The following is a 22,645-nucleotide window of genomic DNA, read 5'->3' as shown; positions in this document are numbered from 1 at the left end:
CGCAAACGCGTCGCCTGCCCCATTGCGTCACATCCTGGCGGTGACGTCAGGGAGAGGCCATTTGTGTATGGTCAACACTTGGCCAACACTGGATGAAGACTGGCTGCGGCCAAGGTCCACCGGACACAGCAGCGCCTCTGCCTGGGCCCACGTGGGATGCCAAACCCCACCCCCCCATAGCCAGCAATAAGTCCGGCGCCCCATAGTGGACTACATGGTAATTTTTTTTTTTCTTTGAAGATGATTTTTTTTTTCTTTTAAGATGATTGGGGGGGGGGGGGGGGGGGAAGGCGCCGCCGCACCCCCTATGGACCGGCCGCCACTGTTTGGGGTCATTATCATGTTGAAGGAAGCGGATCATGCTCTGCTTCAGTATGTCACAGTACATTTTGGAATTCATGGTTCACTCAATGAACTGTAGCTCCCCAGTCCTGGCAGCACTCATGCAGCCCCAGACCATGACACTCCCACCACCATGCTTGACTGTAGGCAAGACACACTTGTCTTTGTGCTCCTCACCCGGTTTCTGCCACACACACTTGACACCATCTGAACCAAATAAGTTTATCTTGGTCTCATCAGACCACAGGACATGGATCCAGTAATCCATGTCCTTAGTCTGCTTGTCTTCAGAAAACTGTTTTTGGGCTTTTTTGTGCATTATCTTTAGAAGATTATCTTTAGGATGACAGCCATGCAGACCAATTTGATGCAGTGTGTAGCGTATGGTCTGAGCACTTACAGACTGACCCCCCACCCCTTCAACCTCTGCAGCAATGCTGGCAGCACTCATACGTCTATTTCCCAAAGACAACCTCTGGATATGATGATGAGCATGTGCACTCAAGTGTGAATGCAGCCTAAATGAACTACAAGTCCTGTCTTCCACTGTGGCAGATGGCTTGTAGATTTCAATGGACTACGAGGGTGCTGATGAGCAGCCTCGTTACCCAGTCACTCTTTCTGCAGCTCTGAAACTGATAGCCTATATGGAAATGCGGGCACAAAGCTGTAGGAAGGAAATGCAGGAGCCTGGCATTGTTCCTGCAATCCACTGATCGCTGCTGCAATGCTCTGCAGACTCCTGGAAAAAATAAATATAAATACACATTTTTTGTTACCTCCAAAAATATATGCATTTATTATTTTTCTTAAAAAAGTGAACTTGCCTTTTAAGAGAGATGATTGCATATCAGTACTTTCATTTTATATTGCACAAATCCAGCAAAACTGCTAATTGGTGGTTATAGTGGACTCATTCTATACATTTTTTTTGTCCATTACCTGTACCATAACCTTGTATACACACACAAATGGAGGGAAGTACAGATAGATAATGAACATGAATATTATTTTGCAGTAGTCACTGACATTCTTGAGAACATTGATGTGTCTATTTTGTATGTATTTGGAAATGTTAAAAACAATGTGAACTTATTTTGTGGTTTAAAAAAAAAAAAATTCTATTTACTTTTTTATTTGCTGTTACTTTTGGTGAAATAAAAGTTATAAAATTTTACATTTGTGATGTGATCTTTGAGCCATTGTAAAGGTGATTCAGTGTGTAATATTATATATTATACTGTGTATAGATGAACTTGTGTCTTTTTTCAACCTGACTAACTATGTATACTGAGTATTTTTTTTTTTTAGGTCTCATGCACACAGGACATACACTGAACAAAATTATAAATGCAACACTTTTGTTTTTGCCCCCATTTTTCATGAGCTGAACTCAAAGATCTAAGACTTTTTCTATGTACACAAAAGGCCTATTTCTCTCAAATATTGTTCACAAATCTGTCTAAATCTGTGTTAGTGAGCACTTCTCCTTTGCCGAGATAATCCACCACCTCACAGGTGTGGCATATCAAGATGCTGATTAGACAGCATTATTATTGCACAGGTGTGCCTTAAGCTAGATACACACTATACAACTTTTGTGTTCAGATTTCCTTTAGATTTACCTTCAACTATGTAGTGCAGGGGCCTGCCTGATTGCATACAAATTAAAAGTGCTTAGATTTGACCTCTTCCACCCCTTCAACCTCTGCAGCAATGCTGGCAGCACTCATACGTCTATTTCCCAAAGACAACCTCTGGATATGATGATGAGCATGTGCACTCACCTTCTTTGGTCAACCATGGGGAGGCCTGTTCTGAGTGGAACCTGTCCTGGTAAACCACTGTATGGTCTTGGCCTTTGTGCTCCAGCTCAGTTTCAGGGTCTTGGCAATCTTCTTATAGCCTAGGCCATCTTTATGTTGAACACCAATTCTTTTTTCGGATCCTCAGAGAGTTCTTTGCCAGGAGGTGCCATGTTAAACCTTCAGTGACCAGTATGAGAAAGTGAGAGCGATCACACCAATTTTAACACACCTGCTCCCCATTCACACCTGACATGAGTCACATGACACCGGGGAGGTAAAATGGCTAATTGGGCCCAATTTGGACATTTTCACTTAGGGGTGTACTCACTTTTGTTGCCAGCGGTTTAGACAATAATGACTGTGTGTTGAGTTATTTTGAGGGGACAGCAAACTTACACTGTTATACAAGCTGTACACTCACTACTTTACATTGTAGCAAAGTGTAATTTCTTCAGTGTTGTCACATGAAAAGATATAATAAAATATTTACAAAAATGTGAGGGGTATATTCACTTTTGTGAGATACTGTACTATCACCAGTCAGTGTCCCTGGTCACCGCCACACCAGTTATATAATAACGCTGTACTGCATTGGTGACAGTATGTAAAAAATAAAATGTGGAACAAAAATTTTTTATTCATTTTCCAAACAATTACAACTTCAAAAACTCGCCATGCCTCTTACTAAATACCTTGAATTGTCGACTTTCCAAAAAGGTAATTTGGTGGGAATTTGTGCTGTCCTGGCAGTTTCGGACCCCAAGAAATTAGATAGACCGTCAGTACATCAGAATTGATTGATTTTCAGATATATACTATAGTTTGTGGACTCCAGGTGCAGACTGGCAACTTTTGGCCCAGAGGGCAAGTACTGTACAAACTAGAGGCCCATGGGGCAGTGACTCGGCCCCCCTCCCACTTTCCCTCACCCCCCTCCCACTCTCCCAATGCTCCTCCTGACCCCCATTCCAAGCTGAAGCCCTGCTCCAGTCATTCTCTACTTACCATCTGAATCCAGGTTCCCGACCTGGCCAGCAGGGGGAGGTTGGGGAGAGCTGGGACAGCTCGGTTGGGGCTGGCCGGGGCAGAAGAGTCTCCAGTGGGGCATGGAACCGGCCTCTGCTCAGACACAGTTTACACCATCCATGCTGGGGAGGGGGAGGCCTGCCCTCTGTCCTTGTCTTCAACCCACACTAAATAGGTCAGGGTCAGCGGCAGGGACTCTACTTCTTTTTACCAGGAATCCTTTAGGCATGTCTGTGGCAGAAGTGTCTGCTGCGATCTCCGAGAGCAGAAAATCCTGTAAGCTATCTGGCGCCTGACTTACCTCTCCTGGTGTGCCTATTCCACTCTCTTCATGCCCTACATGCCATCCGGGAGGTCACAGAGGGGAAAAAGTTTTGGTTCCCCCTGGACGCAGCTATACTTGAGGCCCTGTCTCCTGAATCGGATCGGCCGAATCCGCCCCCACGTGCTGTCGATATGGCCTCGCAGACGGATTCAGAAGGCGCTCCTGCTGCCCGCCCGCCTGGTATTCCAGAGGTGATGGTGGCTATCACAGCTTGTCAAACGCCCCTGACTACTAAAATAGAGGCCGTTCAGCTGGACGTGGGCCTGCTGCGCCAGGACTTTGATAAAATCCACTCCAGACTCGCCTCCGCGGAGCAGCGACTTGGCCACGTGGAAGACGATGTGGCCGAGCACTCAGCCGCCCTGCGGGTGCTGCACACTAAAGTGAGGGCCTTGGAGTATCAGGCGAAGGATGCCTAAAATAGGAACAGGCGCAACAATCTCCGGATTGTGGGCTTGCCGGAGGGTGTGGAGGGCAATGATCCGACGCTTTTTGTAGAGGACCTGCTGAAATTGCTGTTGCCTTCTGCCCAGTATTTGCCGCACTACATGGTGGAGTGTGCCTATCAGGTCCCCCCGAGACCAGGCACTGAAGGCTCCCCTCCTCGTACGATAATCCTGTGCCTCTTGAACTTCAGGGATAGAGAGGAGACCCTGCGGGCGGCCCGGGCTGCGGGCTCCCTGACCTACCTCAACCCCAGCCTGATGATCTTCCCCGACTACACCGTTGAGACGCAGAAGCTGCGGCGCTCCTTTGATGCTGTTAAGGCGGCCCTGCGCACCAGAGGAATTAAGTACAGCATGCTCTTTCCTGCTAAACTTAGGATGATTGATGGGGAGACCACTTGCTTCTTCACCGATCCTAAGGAGACCTCGGACTGGCTGGAGTCGCTGCCACCAAGAGTGTGAGTTGTTGGCCCCTATGTTCCACTAACTTTTGCCCCCTGTCTCTAGGCGCTGTGGACGGATCTTGTGTTTCAGCTTCCCCTCCTGTGACTTGGGGTCCCGGGCTCATGTTCTTACACTTCGGGAGATGATCCTCAGCTATCTGACTATAATTTACTTTGCTACTTCTTACATGATGCCCTGAGTCTGTCGTATGGCTCTCTGTTGCGAACCCGGGCCCCCCCCCCCTGTGTCCTTACCCGCCCATGGTGCCTGGACTTTATGCATCCCTGTATTGCTACTGTTACATCTTTCACCTTTGTGCTGCATCCCTGCTGTGCTGTTGAACCTCTGCGCCCTTGGTATACCCAGGCGATCTTGACCCTGTGATCCTGGCTCTCGGTCACTCTGCGCGGCCGCACTGAACTGGCACTTGCTGTACTTCTATTTTCCCACTAACCTTGCGCCCGTTGGCACTTGGTTTCACACCACCTGTTTTTTGTTCTTGGAGTTTGAGGATCCATGCCTAACTCCTGGGCCGGAGTCGGGGGGGGGGGATCCAGCTGTTGCTGGTCTAATTGTGTTATGTGAATCGTTTTTTTGTTGTCTGTTTTATATCGCTGTTGCTCTTTATGGTCGGTATGGTGTGCCTGCTTATCTTTTTATACTGTGTATTGTGAGGGGTTCTCTGGTGTGCGGTATGCTTCTCCCCCTGGCGACCATGGCATGGTGGGTTGGGCCTCCCATTCCTGGTGTCGCAACTCTTTCTTGCAGCATGTTCCTGGTTAACGTGATCTCCTGGAATGTGAGGGGTATGAACTCTGCTGTTTAACGCTCTCTGGTCTTCAACTTTTTGCGCAGGTTCTCCCCTCACATTTGTATACTCCAGGAAAAGCACCTGCTGGGCTCTCGCACGTTGGGTCTGAAGCGGGCCTGGGTTGGCGCTCACTACAATGCCACTTATTCCAACTATGCCAGGGGGTCAGCATCCTCGTTCACAGATCCCTGCTGTTCCATCTCTTGGAAGTCAGGACTGACCCAGGCGGCTGTTATGTGCTGCTGCATGCTACGATTTACTCCCCCAGCCGAGACGGGTTTTCTTTACACTCTCATGCAGTTAATTATTTCTTATGGTGTCTCAAATGTTTTAATATTAGGGGATTTCAATATGTCTCCCTCTCCGGATCTGGACCGCCTTCATCCTCCCTCCGCCTGGTCTGATGGGCTGGCGCGTTGGATGACCACGTTCTCCCTGGTGGATATCTGGCGCCATTTTCACCTGTCTGAGGGAGTTCACGTGCCACTCGGCCACCCACCGGATCTTACACATTGACCTAGCCCTGGCTTTGGTCGAGGCTTTGCAGCTGGTTGATTCTGCCGCAATACTTTCTTGGGGCGTCTCGGACCATGCTCCTCTTCTACTTACCATGCGGTTATCAAGTGGGTGTCGGAGGGGTGGCTGTCCAGATACTGGATTATGGAGCCCACGATACAGGTGGCTATGCCAGAGGAACTGTGTCAATATTGGCTATGCAATGCTGATCACATTGACCCCCTCGGGTTGTGAGAGGCCTTTTAAGGCTTGGCTGCAGGGTGAATACATTGCCCGCATCGCTATGGTCCTGGCAGTGCGAACTCAGAGAACTTTCTGTGTGCAGGTCTGCCATGACACAAAAGTCTCTCCTCTCGACAGCACAACGTATATTTGAATATGGTGACAAAAGCGGTGACTTCTCGTCTGGCTGTCGAGGTAACAGACTGTTTCCACCCATATAGGTCGAATCCGCTCAGTGACGGGTGACCTGTTGACGGATCAAGACGCTATCAATAGCCGTTTCAGACAGTATTACCAGATCCTCTACACGTCTAGGGCGACGTACGGTTCCCACGATCTGGACCGGTTCATTGACGCCATACCTATTCCTGAGCTGGACGAGGCCTCTAGGGACAGGTTGGATGGCCCCATTACTCTGTAGGAGCTTGAGACTGCTCTAACCCGCATGCAACCCGGGAAGACCCTGGGCCCGGATACCAATAGAATTTTTCTCCTGTTACCAGGAGTTGTTGGTGCCCCGTTTGATGGAGTTGCTCTGTAAGTTCGAGGAACTGGACGCCTGGCCGGGCCCGCTGTCTGAGGCATTGATTGTGCTGATACCCAAGCCCGGCAAGGACGCGGAAGATTGTGCCTCCTACTGCCCAATCTCGATGTTCAATGCCAATGCCAAACATTTTTGGCCAAGATCTTGGCCCTCCGTCTGGCCACGGTTATCGAAGACCTCATACATGTAGACCAGAACGGTTTTATGCCAGGAAAGGGTACGGATATTAATATCCAATGACTCTTCCTCAATCTATCCTCTATGCATCTCTATACGGGTCGGAGGGTGGTGGCCTCTTTGGAAGCAGAGAAGGCCTTCGACTCTGTCGAGTAGCCTTTTCTGTGGGGTGTGCTGCGCCGCTTCGGTTTTGGCCCTAAGTTCTTGCGGTGGCTGGAGTTGCTATACGCCAGACCTGTGGCACGGGTCCACACCAATGGTAGCACCTCAGATGTGTTCCCGCTGGCTAGGGAGACGAGGCAGTGCTGCCCTCTGTCACTGGGGCTCTTCACCCTGGCACTGGAGCAGCTGGTTATACTGCTCCGCCAGTCCGACGAGGTGCGGGGTTGGCAGATTGGCCCCTGGAGGAGAAAGTTTCACTCTACGCGGACAACGCACTCCTGTATCTAGCTGACGCGGATTCCTCCTTGCGGGCCGCGCTAGCCATCTTCGAGACTTTCGGTTGTTTCTCGGGCATTCGGATTAATTGGAGTAAGTCGGTGCTATTCCCGTTTGACCCTGACGCCCAAACCCTGGCCGCCCCTACCCCTCTACTCTGGGTCGAGGAGTTTAAATATTTGGGTGTTCGGATCACCGAGGACCTGGGGGCATACCCCGGGAACAATATACAACTTGTTCTTGCATGCCTGCGTGAGCGCTGCGCTACATGGGCTACCCTACCTTTTAAACATCTTGGGCTGCATCAACATCGTTAAAATGATTTTCCTGCCGAATTTCCTTTATGTTTTTTGCAACTCCCCCTGCTGGATTACTAACACCTTTTTTAGGGAAGTAGAAGGCTGTATTAGATCCTTCATTTGGGTGGGTGCGCAGCCTCGCTTGGCGAGGTCCACTATGCAACTCCCAATCGATTGTGGGGGCCTCGTGCTTCCCAATTACAAACTATATTTTTGGGTAGCTATGTTGGTCACCATTCGTTGGTGGTTCTTGGGCTCCAGGTTGAATGCAGCGATCTGCCTGGAGGCGGCTTGCTTGGGTTCTTTAGCTGAGCTCAGTAATTTGGTGTACCGGGGCTCAGGCGCATACTCTTCCCTTCCATTCCCCACCAGGGCGACCCTACGGTTATGGACGACAGCCTGGGCCTGCTTTCTCAAACCTAACACCTGGACTCCCTATCACCCCCTGTGGGGTAACCCCTCGCTGCCCCATCTTTGGATGCTTCCCGATCCGCAACTCTTGGCTCGGTATGGTATACAGAGATGGAAAGATATCATGCCCTTCAGGGTGCTCCGCTCCCTCCCAGACTTGAAACATTCATTTGGCGTGCCTTGCTGGGTGGGCTTCCGATATCTCCAGTTGCAACATGTGATCAGGGCCCAATTCCCTACCACCCCTGTCACGAAGACTGACCGCCTGGAGGACATGGTGGCGCAGGCAAAGTTGCCTAATCCTCTGTCGGCAGTCTATGCTACCCTGATGAGAGTGGACTCGCCTGGGTTAGAGAGGTTCTGGCAGCGGTGGCTGAATGATATACCTGACCTGGACAGGGAGGACTGGGAAGACAGCCTGGGGAACTGCTCCAGACTGATGAAAGCGTCCAGAGACAAACTTATTCAAACAAAGTTCCTGCACAGGGTGTACTACTTGCCCCAGAGGCTGCACAGAATATATCCCACTAGATCCCCTGTTTGTCCTAAATGTCTGACCGCAGAGGGTACCTACTTTCACATGTTTTGGACAGGCCCACGGACGGCCTAGTACTGGGGGACAGTAGTTGATATCCTCAACACCTGCCTGCAGCTATCTGTCACCTGCACTCCGGGGCTGGTGCTCCTGGGCATTCCAGATACTGTTAAACGCTCCAAGTACACTAGAATATTGATTTCCCTTCTACTCTAGAAGGTTTTGTGGGAGGCCCTCGTTAATGGGGCTCTGCCAATGTATAAGCTAACCTATATTAATAGAAATTGCCCCCTGAAATATGAAAAAATTTGGCAGCCTTGGCTGGACTGTTAGTTTTATTACTTTTTTTTTTGTTGTTTCATTTCCTTGTACCTGCCTTCCACACCTTTTCCACTTTGTATTGATCTGGGACGAGCCCCCTGATCTGGCTCTTGAGTTTGCACATCTGTTTACCACCTGTATGTTATGATGTACACTAGGGCTGCAACTAACGATTATTTTGTCTGTCGAATAATCTAGCGATTATTTTTCCGATTAGTCGACTAATCTAACGATTATTTTTATTTAATTTTTTTGCTTAATCTAGTGTTCCTTTTTTAATTAGCTAATTAATCCTTTGAATAACTTTACAAAAAATGATACGTACAACTTCTAATATAATATTTCAACTTTTATTAAATTTTTTCCAAAAAATATTTCAATGTGGTTGAAGTTTTTACAGTATACAAAAATGAAGTGGCAAAAATAAAATGTAAAAAGGGAAAAATTTCTGCGCTAAAGATAAAATTATATGAGTGAAATAGCATACAAGCAAAAGTGCTGGCACTGATCTATAGAAAACGATCCAGTAAATATATGCAAAAATGTGCAACGCTAAAGCAACAAGTGACATAAAATCAATAATATGACAAACAAAATTGTGTGCACAATCAAACAGAAGGCACAAATAGTCCTCAAAAGTAAAAGTCCATGAAATAAAAAAAGGTGAAAAGAAAGGGGTTGACCCAAACGTGAATAAAATAAAGTTCCAATAATAAGGTGCTACACCTGCAGTGCATCACAAGTCCCAGCAAGTATCAGATGTTCCAAGTGGTTCCTTCTCTTAAGAGACAGCAGGAAATGACACCCGTGTGTGAAGGGATAAGAGGGCTGCTTACCAGAGGTCCATGGCCATTCAAACTAATGAATTGGCCCCAAAACAGCAATAGGCATTGGCACTGGTACAGGGTTCCGAGCAAGCACTGTTCACATCCCAGATAAATATTCCTCAAATCCAGTAAGGCACCAAACAGGATCAATTGTAAATGGCATTTAAATGAAAAATAGAAGGGGGGAAACACATAGCGTAATCCAGTAAAAACAATAGGAAGGCTTTATTAAAATTACACTTACAAAAAGGAAGCAGAAACGATCGTGGAAACCAGATTCCAAAGGTTAGTGGGAGGATTGCGGCGTCCCGCGTCCTCACTGGTACAAACGAAGACGGCACGAGCAGGGGGCTTGTTGATGTCACGTGTGACTCTTGATCTTTTCATATATCTCCTGCGCCCGCTGAATGCCTGATTCTCCTCCTCTCCCTCCTGCAGGCATTCAACGGAAGCAGGAGCTATATGGAAAGATCAATTCCTCTTTATGCAGCTGTCCCACCGCCCCTAATATACAACTTCCTTTGCTGGCCCCCCAGTGCTATTCAGCACCCCCCCCCACCCACCCCAGTGCTCTTCAATCCCCAGTCTCCAGCCCCCCCAGTGCTCTTTAGCCCCCCTCCCAGTTCTCTTCAGCTCCTCCAATGCTTCCTGGCTCCCCCAGGGCTCTCCACCCCCCTGTGCACCCTGCCTCCCCTCAGTGATCTCCAGTTCCCCCAGTGCTCTCCACCCCCCTGTGCACCCTGCCCCCCCTCAGTGATCTCCAGTTCCCCCCGGTGCTCTCCACCCCCCCTGTGCACCCTGGCTCCCCCCTCAGTGATCTCCAGTTTCCCCCAGTGCTCTCCACCCTCCTGTGCACCCTGGCTCCCCCCCCTATCGGTGATCTCCAGTTCCCCCCACCCAGTGCTCTCCACCCCCCTGTGCATCCTGGCTCCCCTCCTCAGTGATTTCCAGTCCCCCCCCCCATGCTCTCCACCCCCCTGTGTACCCTGGCTTCCCCCCCCTCAGTGATCTCCAGTTCCCCCCAGTGCTCTCCACCCCCCCTGTGCACCCTGGCTCCTCCCCTCAGTGATCTACAGTCCCCCCCCAGTGCACTCCACCCCCTTGTGCACCATCGCTCCCCCCTCAGTGATCTCCAGTCCCCCCCTCTCAGTGCTCTCAACCCCCCTGTGCAGCCTACCCCCCCCTCAGTGAGCTCCAGTCCCCCCCCCTCTCAGTGCTCTCCACCCCCCTGTGCACCCTGGCTCCCCCCCGTCAGTGATCTTCAGTTCCCAGCCAGTGCTCTCCAGCACCCCCCCTCCACCCCCCCCCAGTGCTCTCCACCCCCCCCCAGTGCTCTCCACCCCTCACACTTTCCAACCCCCCTGCAATGCTTTCCAACCCCCCCCTCCTTTAATTCTCTCCAGTACTCTGCTTCCTCTGTGCTCTCTATCATGTCTGCAGTCTTTGCCCACCTCCTGTATCATGTCTGCAGTCTCTGCCCACCTCCTGTATCATGTCCGCAGTCTCTGACCATCTCTTGTATCAGGTCTGCAGTCTCTGACCATCTCTTGTATCATGTCCGCAGTCTCTGACCATCTCTTGTATCATGTCTGCAGTCTCTGACCATCTCTTGTATCATGTCTGCAGTCTCTGACCATCTCTTGTATCATGTCTACAGTCTCTGACCATCTCTTGCATCATGTCTGCAGTCTCTGACCTTCTCTTGTATCATGTCTGCAGTCTCTGACCATTTCTTCTATCATGTCTGCAGTCTCTGACCGTCTCTTGTATCATGTCTTCAGTCTCTGACCATCTCGTGTATCATGTCTGCAGTCTCTGACCATCTCTTGTATCATGTCTGCCAGGGCCGGCCTTAGGTGTTCAACCGCCCTGTGCGAGCTGATCCTGTGGCGTCCCCACCAGCGCCCTGCACATTTTTTCTTGCACTTCATTTGACTTTTCTTTTTTATGATCACTACAAACTTAGCCCCCCTTACATTAGCGACCCCCCTTACATCAGAGACCCCCCAATGGAGCCCCCCTTACAACAGAAACCCCACAATGGAGCCCCCTTACAACAGAAACCCCCCACAGAGGCCCCACTTACATCAGAGACCCCCCACACAGAGCACCCTTACAGCAGAGACCCCCCAGCCCCCACAAAGAGCCCCCTTTACATCAGAGACCCGAACACAGAGCCCCCTTACATCAGAGACCATCCCCACACAAAGCCCCTTACTTTAGAGACCCCTCACACAAAGCCCCCCTTACATCAGAGACCCCAATACAGAGCCCCCTTACATCAGAGACCATCCCCACAGAGCCACCCTTACATCAGAGCCCCCTTACATCAGAGCCCCCCACAGAGCTCCCCTTACATCAGAGCCCCTCCACACAGAGCTTCCCTTACATCAGAGCCCCCCACATCAGAGCCCTCCCACACAGAGTCCCCCTTACATCAGAGACCCCCCACACAGAGCCCCCTTACAGCAGAGACCCCCCACACAGAGCCCCCTTACATCAAAGACCCCCCACACAGCGCCCCCTTACATCAAAGACCCCCACACAGAGCCCCCTTACATCAGAGACCCCCCCCACACAAAGCCCCCTTACTTTAGAGACCCCTCACACAAAGCCCCCCTTACATCAGAGACCCCAACACAGAGCCCCCTTACATCAGAGACCATCCCCACAGAGCCACCCTTACATCAGAGCCCCCCCATAGAGCCCCCCACAGAGCTCCCCTTACATCAGAGCCCCTCCACACAGAGCTCCCCTTACATCAGAGCCCTCCCACACAGAGTCCCCCTTACATCAGAGACCCCCACACATCAGAGACCCCCCACACAGAGCCTCCTTACATCAGAGACCCCCCACACAGAGCCCCCTTACACCAGAGACCCCAGGCCCCCACACAGAGCCCCCTTACATCAAAGACCCCCCACACAGCGCCCCCTTACATCAGAGACCCCCCACACAGAGCCCCCTTACGTCAAAGACCCCCCACACAAAGCCCCCTTTTAATCAGAGACCCCCCACACAGAGCCCCCCTTACATCAGAGACCCCCCCACACAGAGCCCCCTTACAGATCAGAGACCCCCAAACAGAGCCCCCTTACATCAGAGACCCCCCACACCAAAGACCCCCCCACACAAAGCCCCCTTTACTTCAGAGACCCCCCACACAGAGCCCCCCCTTACATTTGATGCAGGAGAGAGTTTACTTACCTTAGTATGGAGGCTTACCACGAGAAGAATGGGCGGGAGGAGGAGGAGAAGGGGCGGGAGGAGGGGGAGCCGACGATCTCTCCTCTGGCGTCCCTGGCCTGGAGAGGAGGGGATCTGTCAGTGGCGGCGGATCTGAGGCTGAGTTGTGTGTGATACACAGCTCAGCCCTGCAGCTATAGAAGACACAGGCACAGCCGCACAGTGGGAGGTAAGCGGCGGCCGTGGCCTGTGTTAACCCTCTCCATGCCGCGGTCGCCGCTTACCTCCCACTGTGCGGCCTAATCATGTACGAGGTGCGATGGCCGCACGGCGCCCCTTTTACCCATGGCGCCCTGTGCGGCCGCACAGCTCGCACACCCCAAAGGCCGGCCCTGATGTCTGCAGTCTCTGACCATCTCTTGCATCATGTCTGCAGTCTCTGACCATCTCTTGTATCATGTATGCAGTCTCTGACCATCTCCTGTATCATGTCTGCAGTCTGATGGGGGGCTGTGAAATATGTGCAATAAATACTCTTGAAAATGTTAAAAAATGTTGTGGGTGTTTTTACATTTTAAACTTGGGGGGGAGGGGGGGTACCAGATATAGGATCCGCCCCGGGTGCCAAATGGTCTAGGTACGCCACTGATTTTATTTTATAATTGTGCTTCCACATAGTTTATTCCCCTTCCTATGCTGGTATTCTACCTCTGTACAACCACCAGCGACTAGTGCAAAAGCTGGCCTAGATCGGCCTCCTGAACTCCTCTCACAGCGCCCTCTCTGGCGCTTGTCGTGTATCATTTTGAAATCTTCGCCGACCACCAGCGAGTAGAGCATGGAGCTGGTCTAGATCGGCTTCCCGAATTCCGCGCTGTGATCACAGCGCCCTCTTTGGCGTTTGCCGTGTATAACGTTGAAAACTTTCCGTGTGGAAACACCGCCGATGAACAATCGTTCCGCTCTTTCTCTGGTCGCCCCCACTCTTCATTCTTGCCACCTTTTGCTCTCCTCCCACCTTGTCTGTCTTCCTCAGGCTGGTAATGTGTGCCATGGACGGGCCGGAGCCTAAGTGGCCGCTGCTCAGATGAAAGTGTTTGCATGCTGGGTGCTCACCTACGTGGTCTGCCTGGCCGCGGTGAGGAAGATGTGGAGCAGCCGGTACCTGAGGAGTCACCTGAGCAGATCCCTGTACATGAACATGCTGAGCCACAGCCAGTCCCCCCCGTACTGGGAGGGGGGCCACCAGGTGAGGGCCATGGGGGAGGGGGAGGGCACAGCATGGCTGGACTGGGCTCCTCACTGAGTACACACAGGGGCCATTATTTCTATATCTCCCTATTTATTTCTACCATTCTGGGGGCTCTGAGGGGACAACTTCCTTCATTTCAGGGGACAGACCTAGAGTGCTTGGAAATGATTGTCTTCTGAGCTATACATATCTATACAGGTGTGTGTCTGTGTATAAGGGGGGGGGGGTGTATTTAAATAAATATAATTCTTAATGGCACCCCCACGCGTTAGCTGCTATGGTGCCATTTTGCTGCAGCACCATGCGATTCAGTACAACGCGGTTTCTAAAAATGGACTTCTTTCCCCACAGGAAGGGCATTCCATTGAGATGAATGGGTTGTTGTACCTGTGACGTGCATGGGCAGACACGCTGGCACATAGGTGAACGGAGCCTAAGGCCGGCCATACAGGGAGCAAATTTCTGTCCTGCAACCGCGGGTTGCAGGAAAATAAATTTACTCAATTCCCCCATCAACACAGACAGTAATGCGGGAATCCCTCCTGCCGAGCCATTGTCTTCTCCTGGCGGGAGGGCAGAGGAAGCCATCCCCACCAGGAGAAGATATAGTAGCCGTTAGCGATAATTGTGGGTAAAACCCAGCATGACGGTTGTACCCAAGTTGATCGATCACCTTGGTACATTCAACCTGTCCATACAGGATTCAAATCGTGTATGGTCGGCCTAAGGCCTTTATCACACAGCTGGTAAAAAAAAAACAGGCGATTGGTCCATGTTTTTTACCCCCCTCGACTGCCCAACTACAAGGGACACGACAGCTGGGCGGTGCACATGTTATGAACGTGATGCTTTGCTTCGTGTAAGTGGCACATTTACTCAGCGTGCCAAGTCTGATAGGTGGCACCGCCTGTCAAACTTGCCCTTTGAGGTCAGTGGGACTGTGCTGCAACCGTGAGCTGGGTGCTTGGCTCATGGTTGCGGCACGGTATTGCCATACAAAATCCACCTTGGGATTGAAGAAAAAACAACACAAATTCTAGAGGCAGCAGAGTCACGGCTGATCTACCTCCCTTTATAAAGATCTGAGTACAGCAGTATTGCATGCTATGGACCTGGCCACACAGCTGCATTTTGGTCTGTAGTGTTTAGCTCTGTAAACCAAAACTAGGTAAATCTGCATTCATGGATTCCTTTTTACTCTGTGCGCATGTAAATGTCTGTATGACTGTGCACATGTTTACAGCGTAAAGGCCCGTACACACGATACGAAAATTGGAAGGGAAATTTCGTCCGACGAAACGATCTGCCGATTTTCGGATTGTTAGTATAGTGCTTTCGAGAGCCGATTACAGATTTTCGGACGTCAAAAACTGGATTTGCAGGCTATAAAATGTTTATCGTACCATCCAATTTTCGTTTTAATTAGTACAGTTTTCGTCTGAAAAAAATCTTAAAAGCAAGACTAGGCATGCTCAGAAACAGAAGAACACATACAAAACAATTCAACACATGACATCACTTCTGAAGTTGAATTCTGTCGTACGAGAATTTTCATATGAAAGTAACCTCTTCACTTTCGACATGGGACAAGCATGCAACAAAAAACGGATGGCAGATCGTTCGATAATCTGATCGTGTGGGGCTTAATGCCTCGTACACACGCATCAATTATTGACGGGAATTTTTGGCCAACATCCGATCGGCCGATTTTCGGCTTGTTATGCCCTGTACACACGTGCAGATTATCTGAAGACTTTTTTCTGTAGACTTACCAAAACCATATAATATGAGGTCAAACCTAAACACTTTCAATTTGTATGCAATCCGGCAGGCCCTTGCACTACATAGAAAAGGTAAATCTGAAGACAAAAGTCTTCAGATAATCTGCACGTGTGTACGGGGCATAGTATGATGCTTTCGACAACCGACTGCGACTTTTCGGCCGAATAAAATCTGGTATGCAGGCTATAAAATTTTTGTTGGCCGTCAACACAACGGCCGATTTTCCGTCAGTCAGTACAGATTTCGGCAGACAAAAATCTGATGAGCAAGATTGGGCATGCTCAGAGAAGAAAAAACACACGGAAAGTAAACCAACACATGACATCACTTCTGAAGTAGATTTTTGTTGGCCGAGAAAATTTGTGTGCAGTCTAGGCACATTCCAACCAACAAAACACCACTCTGGACAAAAGTCGGACGATCGGTCGGCCGATAATCGTTGCGTGTGTACAAGGCATAAGTCTTGGCTCACAGTTGTGTAGATCAGGAATACTTGAAAAATTGCACTCGTTCCCGACCCACAGGCAAAATTTGTTGCTTTTAGCAGATACGTGGGAATGCCTTTTAATTCTTAATGGCACTCCCATGAATGGTAAAACACGCACAAAACTGCACGGTGTCACAGCACCATGTGATTCCGTGAAACGGCATTTAAAAAAAAAAGGGCCTGGGACTTGAAATGAATGGGCTGCCCTACCTGCAGAACAAAGGTGAGCGTAGGCTCAATGGGCCGTATGTGCTGTTGCCACTACTTGTTGAATTCAGTGCTTAAATGTTTTATTACATTTACGTGATAATTTATGTTTTTGAGGTTTTTCAAGATGTGCAAAGAGAGATCACACGCACAAATCAAACTTTATATAACAAGAATACGTAGCTATAGATGCCTTCCGCTAAGGAGTCTCCTGTCTGTATGGCGTGGCTTGATAATCAAACCAGACACGTGCTAATAATGCAGCTCTGGTACAGGGTTAACCAATACAAGTTTTGGCTGTAGTATACAAAGGACTAATGGACAGTAGTAACTAAATATAATTCTTGGAGAAGTAGTATTCACGTTTAGGCTCGGTTCACACATCTGCGTTTGCAGAAATTGCATGTGATTTGGAGCGCACTGCGATGTCTGTGCGATGAAAATTCAGCCATACAGATAGTATGGCTGAATTCGCATCTAATTCAGCACAAACACACACAGGACCCTTTTTTGGGTCCGCAGCAGAATCGGATTGCATGGTGGTGAATGTCAGATCGCACTGCGATATGTGAACTGATCTGGGGGTGTCGTTAACTTTGAATTGATACCCCCAGCGATTCGCATATGGCAGTGTGAACTGCCTGTGCTGGGAATGCAATGCGGGAACCCGCAGTAGATTCGCAGGGTTCCCGCATCGCATAAGTGTGACTTGGGACTAAAGGAATATAGCCCACATACCTGTACAGGCTTGGTCGTTTGAGCCGTTCATCATGACATTCCTATAGTGTGCAGTCATGTAGAGTAACCAAACTTAGAATGCATTCTTTTGTATTGGCGAGTCAATAATAATAAAATAATATGAAATTACTCAATCACCGACATGTAAACATGAACTACATATAGGCAACTGAGGTAGCGCAGGAGCAAAAGGCTTGGCCTCAGCAAGGTTATTCTACGCCTGCACCGCCGCTGCATGAATGACTCGTTTTAGGGGGAGAACAACAACAGTATGTAATCTGTATAAACCCCTTGCATGCATAGGGCTGCAGGGTGGGGATTGGCTGTGGGCTTTAAAGCGGTAGTATACCGATTTTTGTGACTTTTACCTACAGGTAAGCCTATAATAAGGCTTACCTGTCGGTACAATTAATATCTCCTAAACCTGCACGGTTTAGGAGATATTTGCACTGCATGCAGCCGCTGACGCGAGCGGCGCATGCGCTCTGAAGGTCCGGCGGACCTTCAGAGTTCCTTGTCGGAAAGTTAATCCGCCGCGCGCATGCGCAGGAGTGACGTCATCACAGCTCCAGCCACTCACAGCGCCGGAGCCGCCGATCCCGGAAGAGACGCCGAGGGATCATGTCCGCTCCCACAGCGGTGTCCGGGGGTCCGTGTCGGGGCTTTGTTCTAAGGTAAGTATTTCATAATGAGCTAGTATGCGATACTTACTAGCTCATTTTGCCTTTGCCTTGCAGGGCTTTTTTTTTGAGTATACTTCCGCTTTAACAGCTTCCTGGCGGGATAGCCCAGGCAGGTTTGGACTCATGTCCATTTACGCCTGAGCTTATCACTAGTAATCAGTGGCTGCACAGACGCAGAATGTACACTTCCTGGCTCCTATTGACATAAACGGGTGTCTGTGTGAGCACAGATGCAAAACAGACCCCTTGTGCCCGACCATGCAAGATCCTGTATAGATGTAATATGTCTGTGTACGGGCCTAAGTGTGCCAAGTAGTGGTTGTGTAAATGCTAAGTTTTTTAGCATTTGATAGATTTTTTTTTTTTTTTTTTTGCCATCTGGGGCCCATTGGGGGGAGGGGGGGGTCCCTTTTGACCTTTAGACACAACAGGAAGTGAGAGGAAAGCTCTCCAAAGTAAGGAAAATCCCTTCTTAGTTGTTACTGGAACAAGTGTCATTGTTGGAATATTTCCCATCTATTCTGGTGACAAAAAAAGAAGGAAGTGTGTGTACATGAGAGGAGGTGCCTTCTGAGGATCCAATTGTGTCCTTCCAAAGAGATTTCCATGTATGGGCAGTGGTCAGGATGTGTCTTACCTTTCTGTATCAAACCTCTGATGTGCTGTGTTCTCAATTCAGTATCCCATGCCTAGGCAAATTGTCATATATCCCAGGAGTCTTCAGGAGGGGAAAAGGGGTTTTCACAGCTCAGCACACTCTCCTGCATGCATACTTGAACTAAGGGCAGGAAGTAAATGTTACATGAATCATTTGCCCTTACTCAAAATGGCCATGGCCAGAAATGCTAGGGGGTGTTTTTCAAAGTGATTTCTCACCAAAATAAAGCATGGAGACATGGATGGATGGGGGTGTTCGCTTTGAATATTAAAAATGAATAAACCAGTTCAGGACACAAAGGTTTTACCCTTTTAATGACCAGGGCACTGCGTTACTTTAACTGACAATTGCGCGGACGTACAACGCTGTACCCAAATACAATTGATGGCCTCCCCCCCCCCCCACAAATAGAGCTTTCTTTTGGTGGTATTTGATAACCTCTGTGATTTTTATTTTTTGCGCTATAAACCTAAAAAGAACGACAATTCTAAAAAAAAAAAAAAAAAAAAAAAAGATATATTTTTTAATTTCTGCTATAAAACATTCCCAATAAAATAAAAATTAAAATCAAAATGTTTTCCTCATTTTAGGCCAATATGTATTCAGCTACATGTTTTTGGTAAACAAAAATCGCAATAAGCATATTTTTATTGGTTTGCACAAAAGTTATCGTGTCTACAAAGCAGGGGAAAGATTTGTCATTTCTATTTTTTTTCTAGTAATGGCGGCGATCAGCGATTTTTAGTGGGACTGTGACATTGCGGCGGACAAATCGGACACTTAACTGACACTTTTGAGGGGAACAGTGACATTACTACAATAATCGGTGCTAAAAAAATATGCATTGTTACCGTATTAATGACACTGGCAGGGAAGGGGTTAACACCAGGGGCGATCAAAGGGTTATGTGTATCCCTTGGGGATGCTTTCTAACTGTGTGGGGGATGGACTTGCCCCTTTGCTGGATGAACACAGAGACCTGTGTTCCTAAATAGGAGGAACATGGGATCCCTGTGTTCATCACTGGCTGTTTACATTGGCAGACCGCCATTCTGTCTCCATGGGGAGCGATCGCAGGTGCCCAGCAGACATCGCATCCGCTGGACCTGCTAATTGGCTCCCCCCCCCATGGCCAATCGGCACGCGCTGTCTCACAAAGCGACGTACAGGTACGTAGTTTCTCGGGACAGAGTCAACCTGCCGCAGTAAAAGTATGGCGGCTGGTCTTCAAGTGGTTAAATAGTGTGTTTGATTTGGGCTAAAGTACTATCTCGATCCAGCGCTGTGCCCATCTGCAGTGGTGCTGGTCTCTGTTCCTCTCCTCATAGGACTGGCGTCACAGATGCATGCGCACTGCGCTCTGAGTGGACAGCACACTCGAATATGCTGTGCATTGAGAGAGCTGTGCTGCAATCGTAACTCTCGCACACGTGCAAGGGTGGGACTTTATCGCAGCTCAGCAATTGCAGCCCCAGAAGGTTTAACCCCCTTAATGACCAGGCCATTTTTTTGCGATACGGCACTGTGTTGATTTAACGGACAATTGCGCTGTCCTGCAAAGCTGTACCCAAATAAAATTGTCCTTATTTCCCCCACAAATAGAGCTTTCTTTTGGTGGTATTTGATCACCTCTGTGGTTTTTATTTTTTGCGCTATAAACAAAAAAAAAATCTGGTAATTTTGAAAAAAAAAAAAAAAACTATTTTTACTTTCTGCTATAAAAAAGTTTGGTGCAAAAGTTATAGCGTCTATAAACTATGGGATAGATTTATGGACTTTTTATTGTTTTTACTAGTAATGGCGGTGGTCAGCGGTTTTTAGTGGGACTGCGACATTGCAGCAGACAAATCTGACCCTAAAGCCCCGTACACACATACCGATCGTCGGCCGAACGATCGGCCGTCTTTTGTCCAGGGCTGTCGTGTCTGTTGAAAACTGCAAAAGACTGCACATGAATTTTGTCAGCCAACAACAGCCGACTACAGAAGTGATGTCATGTGATGGTTAACTTTCCTTGTCTTTTTTTCTTTTCTGAGCATGCCCAGTCTTGCAAATCTGCTGTCTGTCGGCCGAAATCTGTACTGACTGGCGAACAATCGGCCGTTCTGGTGTTGGCCAACAAAAATTTTAATGCCTGCACGACAGATTCTGTTCGGCCGAAAATGCGCTGTCGGCTGTCGGAAGCATCATACTAACAAGCCTACAATCGGCCGAATATTTACGGCCGACAATCGGTACGTGTGTACGGGGCTTTAGTGACACTTTGTGGGGACCAGTGACACCAATACAGTGATCAGTGTTAGCAAAAAAAAAAAAAATGCACTGTCACTGTATAAATGACAGGGAAGAGGTTAACATCAGGGGCAATCAAAGGGTTAACTGTGTTCCCTGGGTGTGCTTTCTAATGCTGGCCATACACTAGCTAAAATATCATTCAAACTCGTTTTTGAATAATGAACACTTGGCCGTGAGAGCAAACGATTTTGCCATCATGCAATGAATTTTGATCGATAATCAATGAACATAAATGAATCAGTTTTTAATTCGTTTGTCACATTTGCCAAGTGTAAATAGTTCTGATGAGAAACACATTCATCTTTCAATTTATTGTTCATTCGGCAGAATTTTCCAAACTGTTCCTTTCGATTTTTCAGCTCTGAAAAGTTAAAACTAATTTTCTATTTGTGCTCATTAACTGGACAGAAAAACAAAGGAACCAAAATTTATAGATTTTCAAACGATTTTTCAGCTACTGTATGGCCAGCATTAAACTCCATTCACACCTGAGCATATCATTTTCAGGCTTTTGTTTTGCGTTTTTCAGGTGTTTTTTGTAGGTGTTTGGAGGCAGGCATTGACATCGGACCAAAAATGCTTGTAATCTGCCAAAAAAGCTCATGTACTTTTTTGAGGTTCAAGCATTTTGCTTCAGGCGACAAAACGCTCATATGTGAACATGGACTATTGAAATGAATGGGATTTTGCTTGTTGAGCGTTTTACGAGCTGAAAAATGCTCGGGTGTAAACGGGGCCTTACTGTGTGGGGGGTGGACTGACTGGAGGAAGAGAGACATCTGTGTTGCTGATTAGCAGGAACACAAGATCTCGCACTCTCTCTGTGACGGAATGGTGGTCTTCACCGTTCTGTCTCTCCTACGAACGATCGGCGGGTACCACCAGACCCGCTGATTGGCTCCCACTGTGTACAATCACAGCGGTAGTGCGGCACCTGTGTCCCAGAGCCGATAAAAGAATCGCGTACAGGTACATGATTTCTCGCTTAAGGGCTACCCTGCCACAGTAAATGTATGTGGGCAGTCCTTAAGTGGTTAAAGCAGAACTAAACCCTCCTATCGTGTTCAGCCAAGGAAGCTGCCATCTTGGCCTCTGTTTAATCTTCATCTGCCATGATGCACATGTGATCAGTTATGACAACAGACATTTGGTGGTTAGATAGTTTGGTTGAGAGCACAAACAAATGTGACAGTTACATTCCTGCCACGTCCTGGAATGTAACTGTTTTTTTAAACTGTTAAATTGATGGCTTTAGTTCCGGTTTTAATGACAATTTAAAGTCCAACTACAGCTAGTTTTATTTAAAGCGGAGTTCCAGCCATTTCACTCACCTGTCCAACGGTCCAGCGATGCGGCCGCCCAAAGCCTCGATCCTCTCCCTCTGGTCTCGGCGGCGCCGGCATCACTGCTGTGGGCACCCGGCTGTGACAGTTTGCGGCTTCACAGCCGGGTACCCACTACGCATGCGCGAGTCGCGCTGCGCGTCTTGATTGGCCGGCAATCTTCTGGGACCTCTGACATGTCCCAGAAGATTGCAGGGAGGGAGGGGGAGAGGAGAACTTCCGTTCAGGGCGCTCCGAGCGGAAGTGGGAGCGGGTACCTGTCAAAACTAGGTACCCACTCCCCCCCCCCCCCCCCCAAAAAAAATGACATGCCAAATGTGGCATGTCAGGGGGTTAGAATACCTAAAGCGGAAGTTCCACTTTTGGGTGGAACTCCGCTTTAAGCAGTTACAGCTAAGTATTTTTTCTCCTTCAAAATAAAAAGGTTCACGCCATCTGAAATAAAGCGGACTATTGTAAACTCCTCTTTGTGTATAATAGTTAATTAATAGCCCCAAGCCCAGGAACTGTCACTTTTGCTGG

The 22,645-nt window shown here is 48.7% G+C and overlaps 1 protein-coding gene across 1 annotated transcript in view; it reads left to right on the top strand.

The window, feature by feature from the left end:
• The first annotated feature begins 13,591 nt into the window (after positions 1–13,591).
• METTL9 (methyltransferase 9, His-X-His N1(pi)-histidine) overlaps positions 13,592–22,645 on the top strand; it is a 98,959-nt gene continuing 89,905 nt past the window's right edge. The window contains exon 1 of the mRNA XM_082261992.1: positions 13,592–13,927. Coding sequence (XP_082118118.1) covers positions 13,766–13,927 — 162 coding nt within the window. The 5' untranslated portion in view covers positions 13,592–13,765. The remainder of the gene's footprint in view (positions 13,928–22,645) is intronic.

Source organism: Pelophylax lessonae, assembly GCF_965119305.1.
Source record: "Pelophylax lessonae genome assembly, chromosome: 6".
NCBI classification, from domain to species: Eukaryota; Metazoa; Chordata; class Amphibia; order Anura; family Ranidae; genus Pelophylax; species Pelophylax lessonae.
The sequence above is the reverse complement of the archived record's forward strand: the minus strand, read 5'-3'. Positions and strand labels throughout refer to the sequence as shown.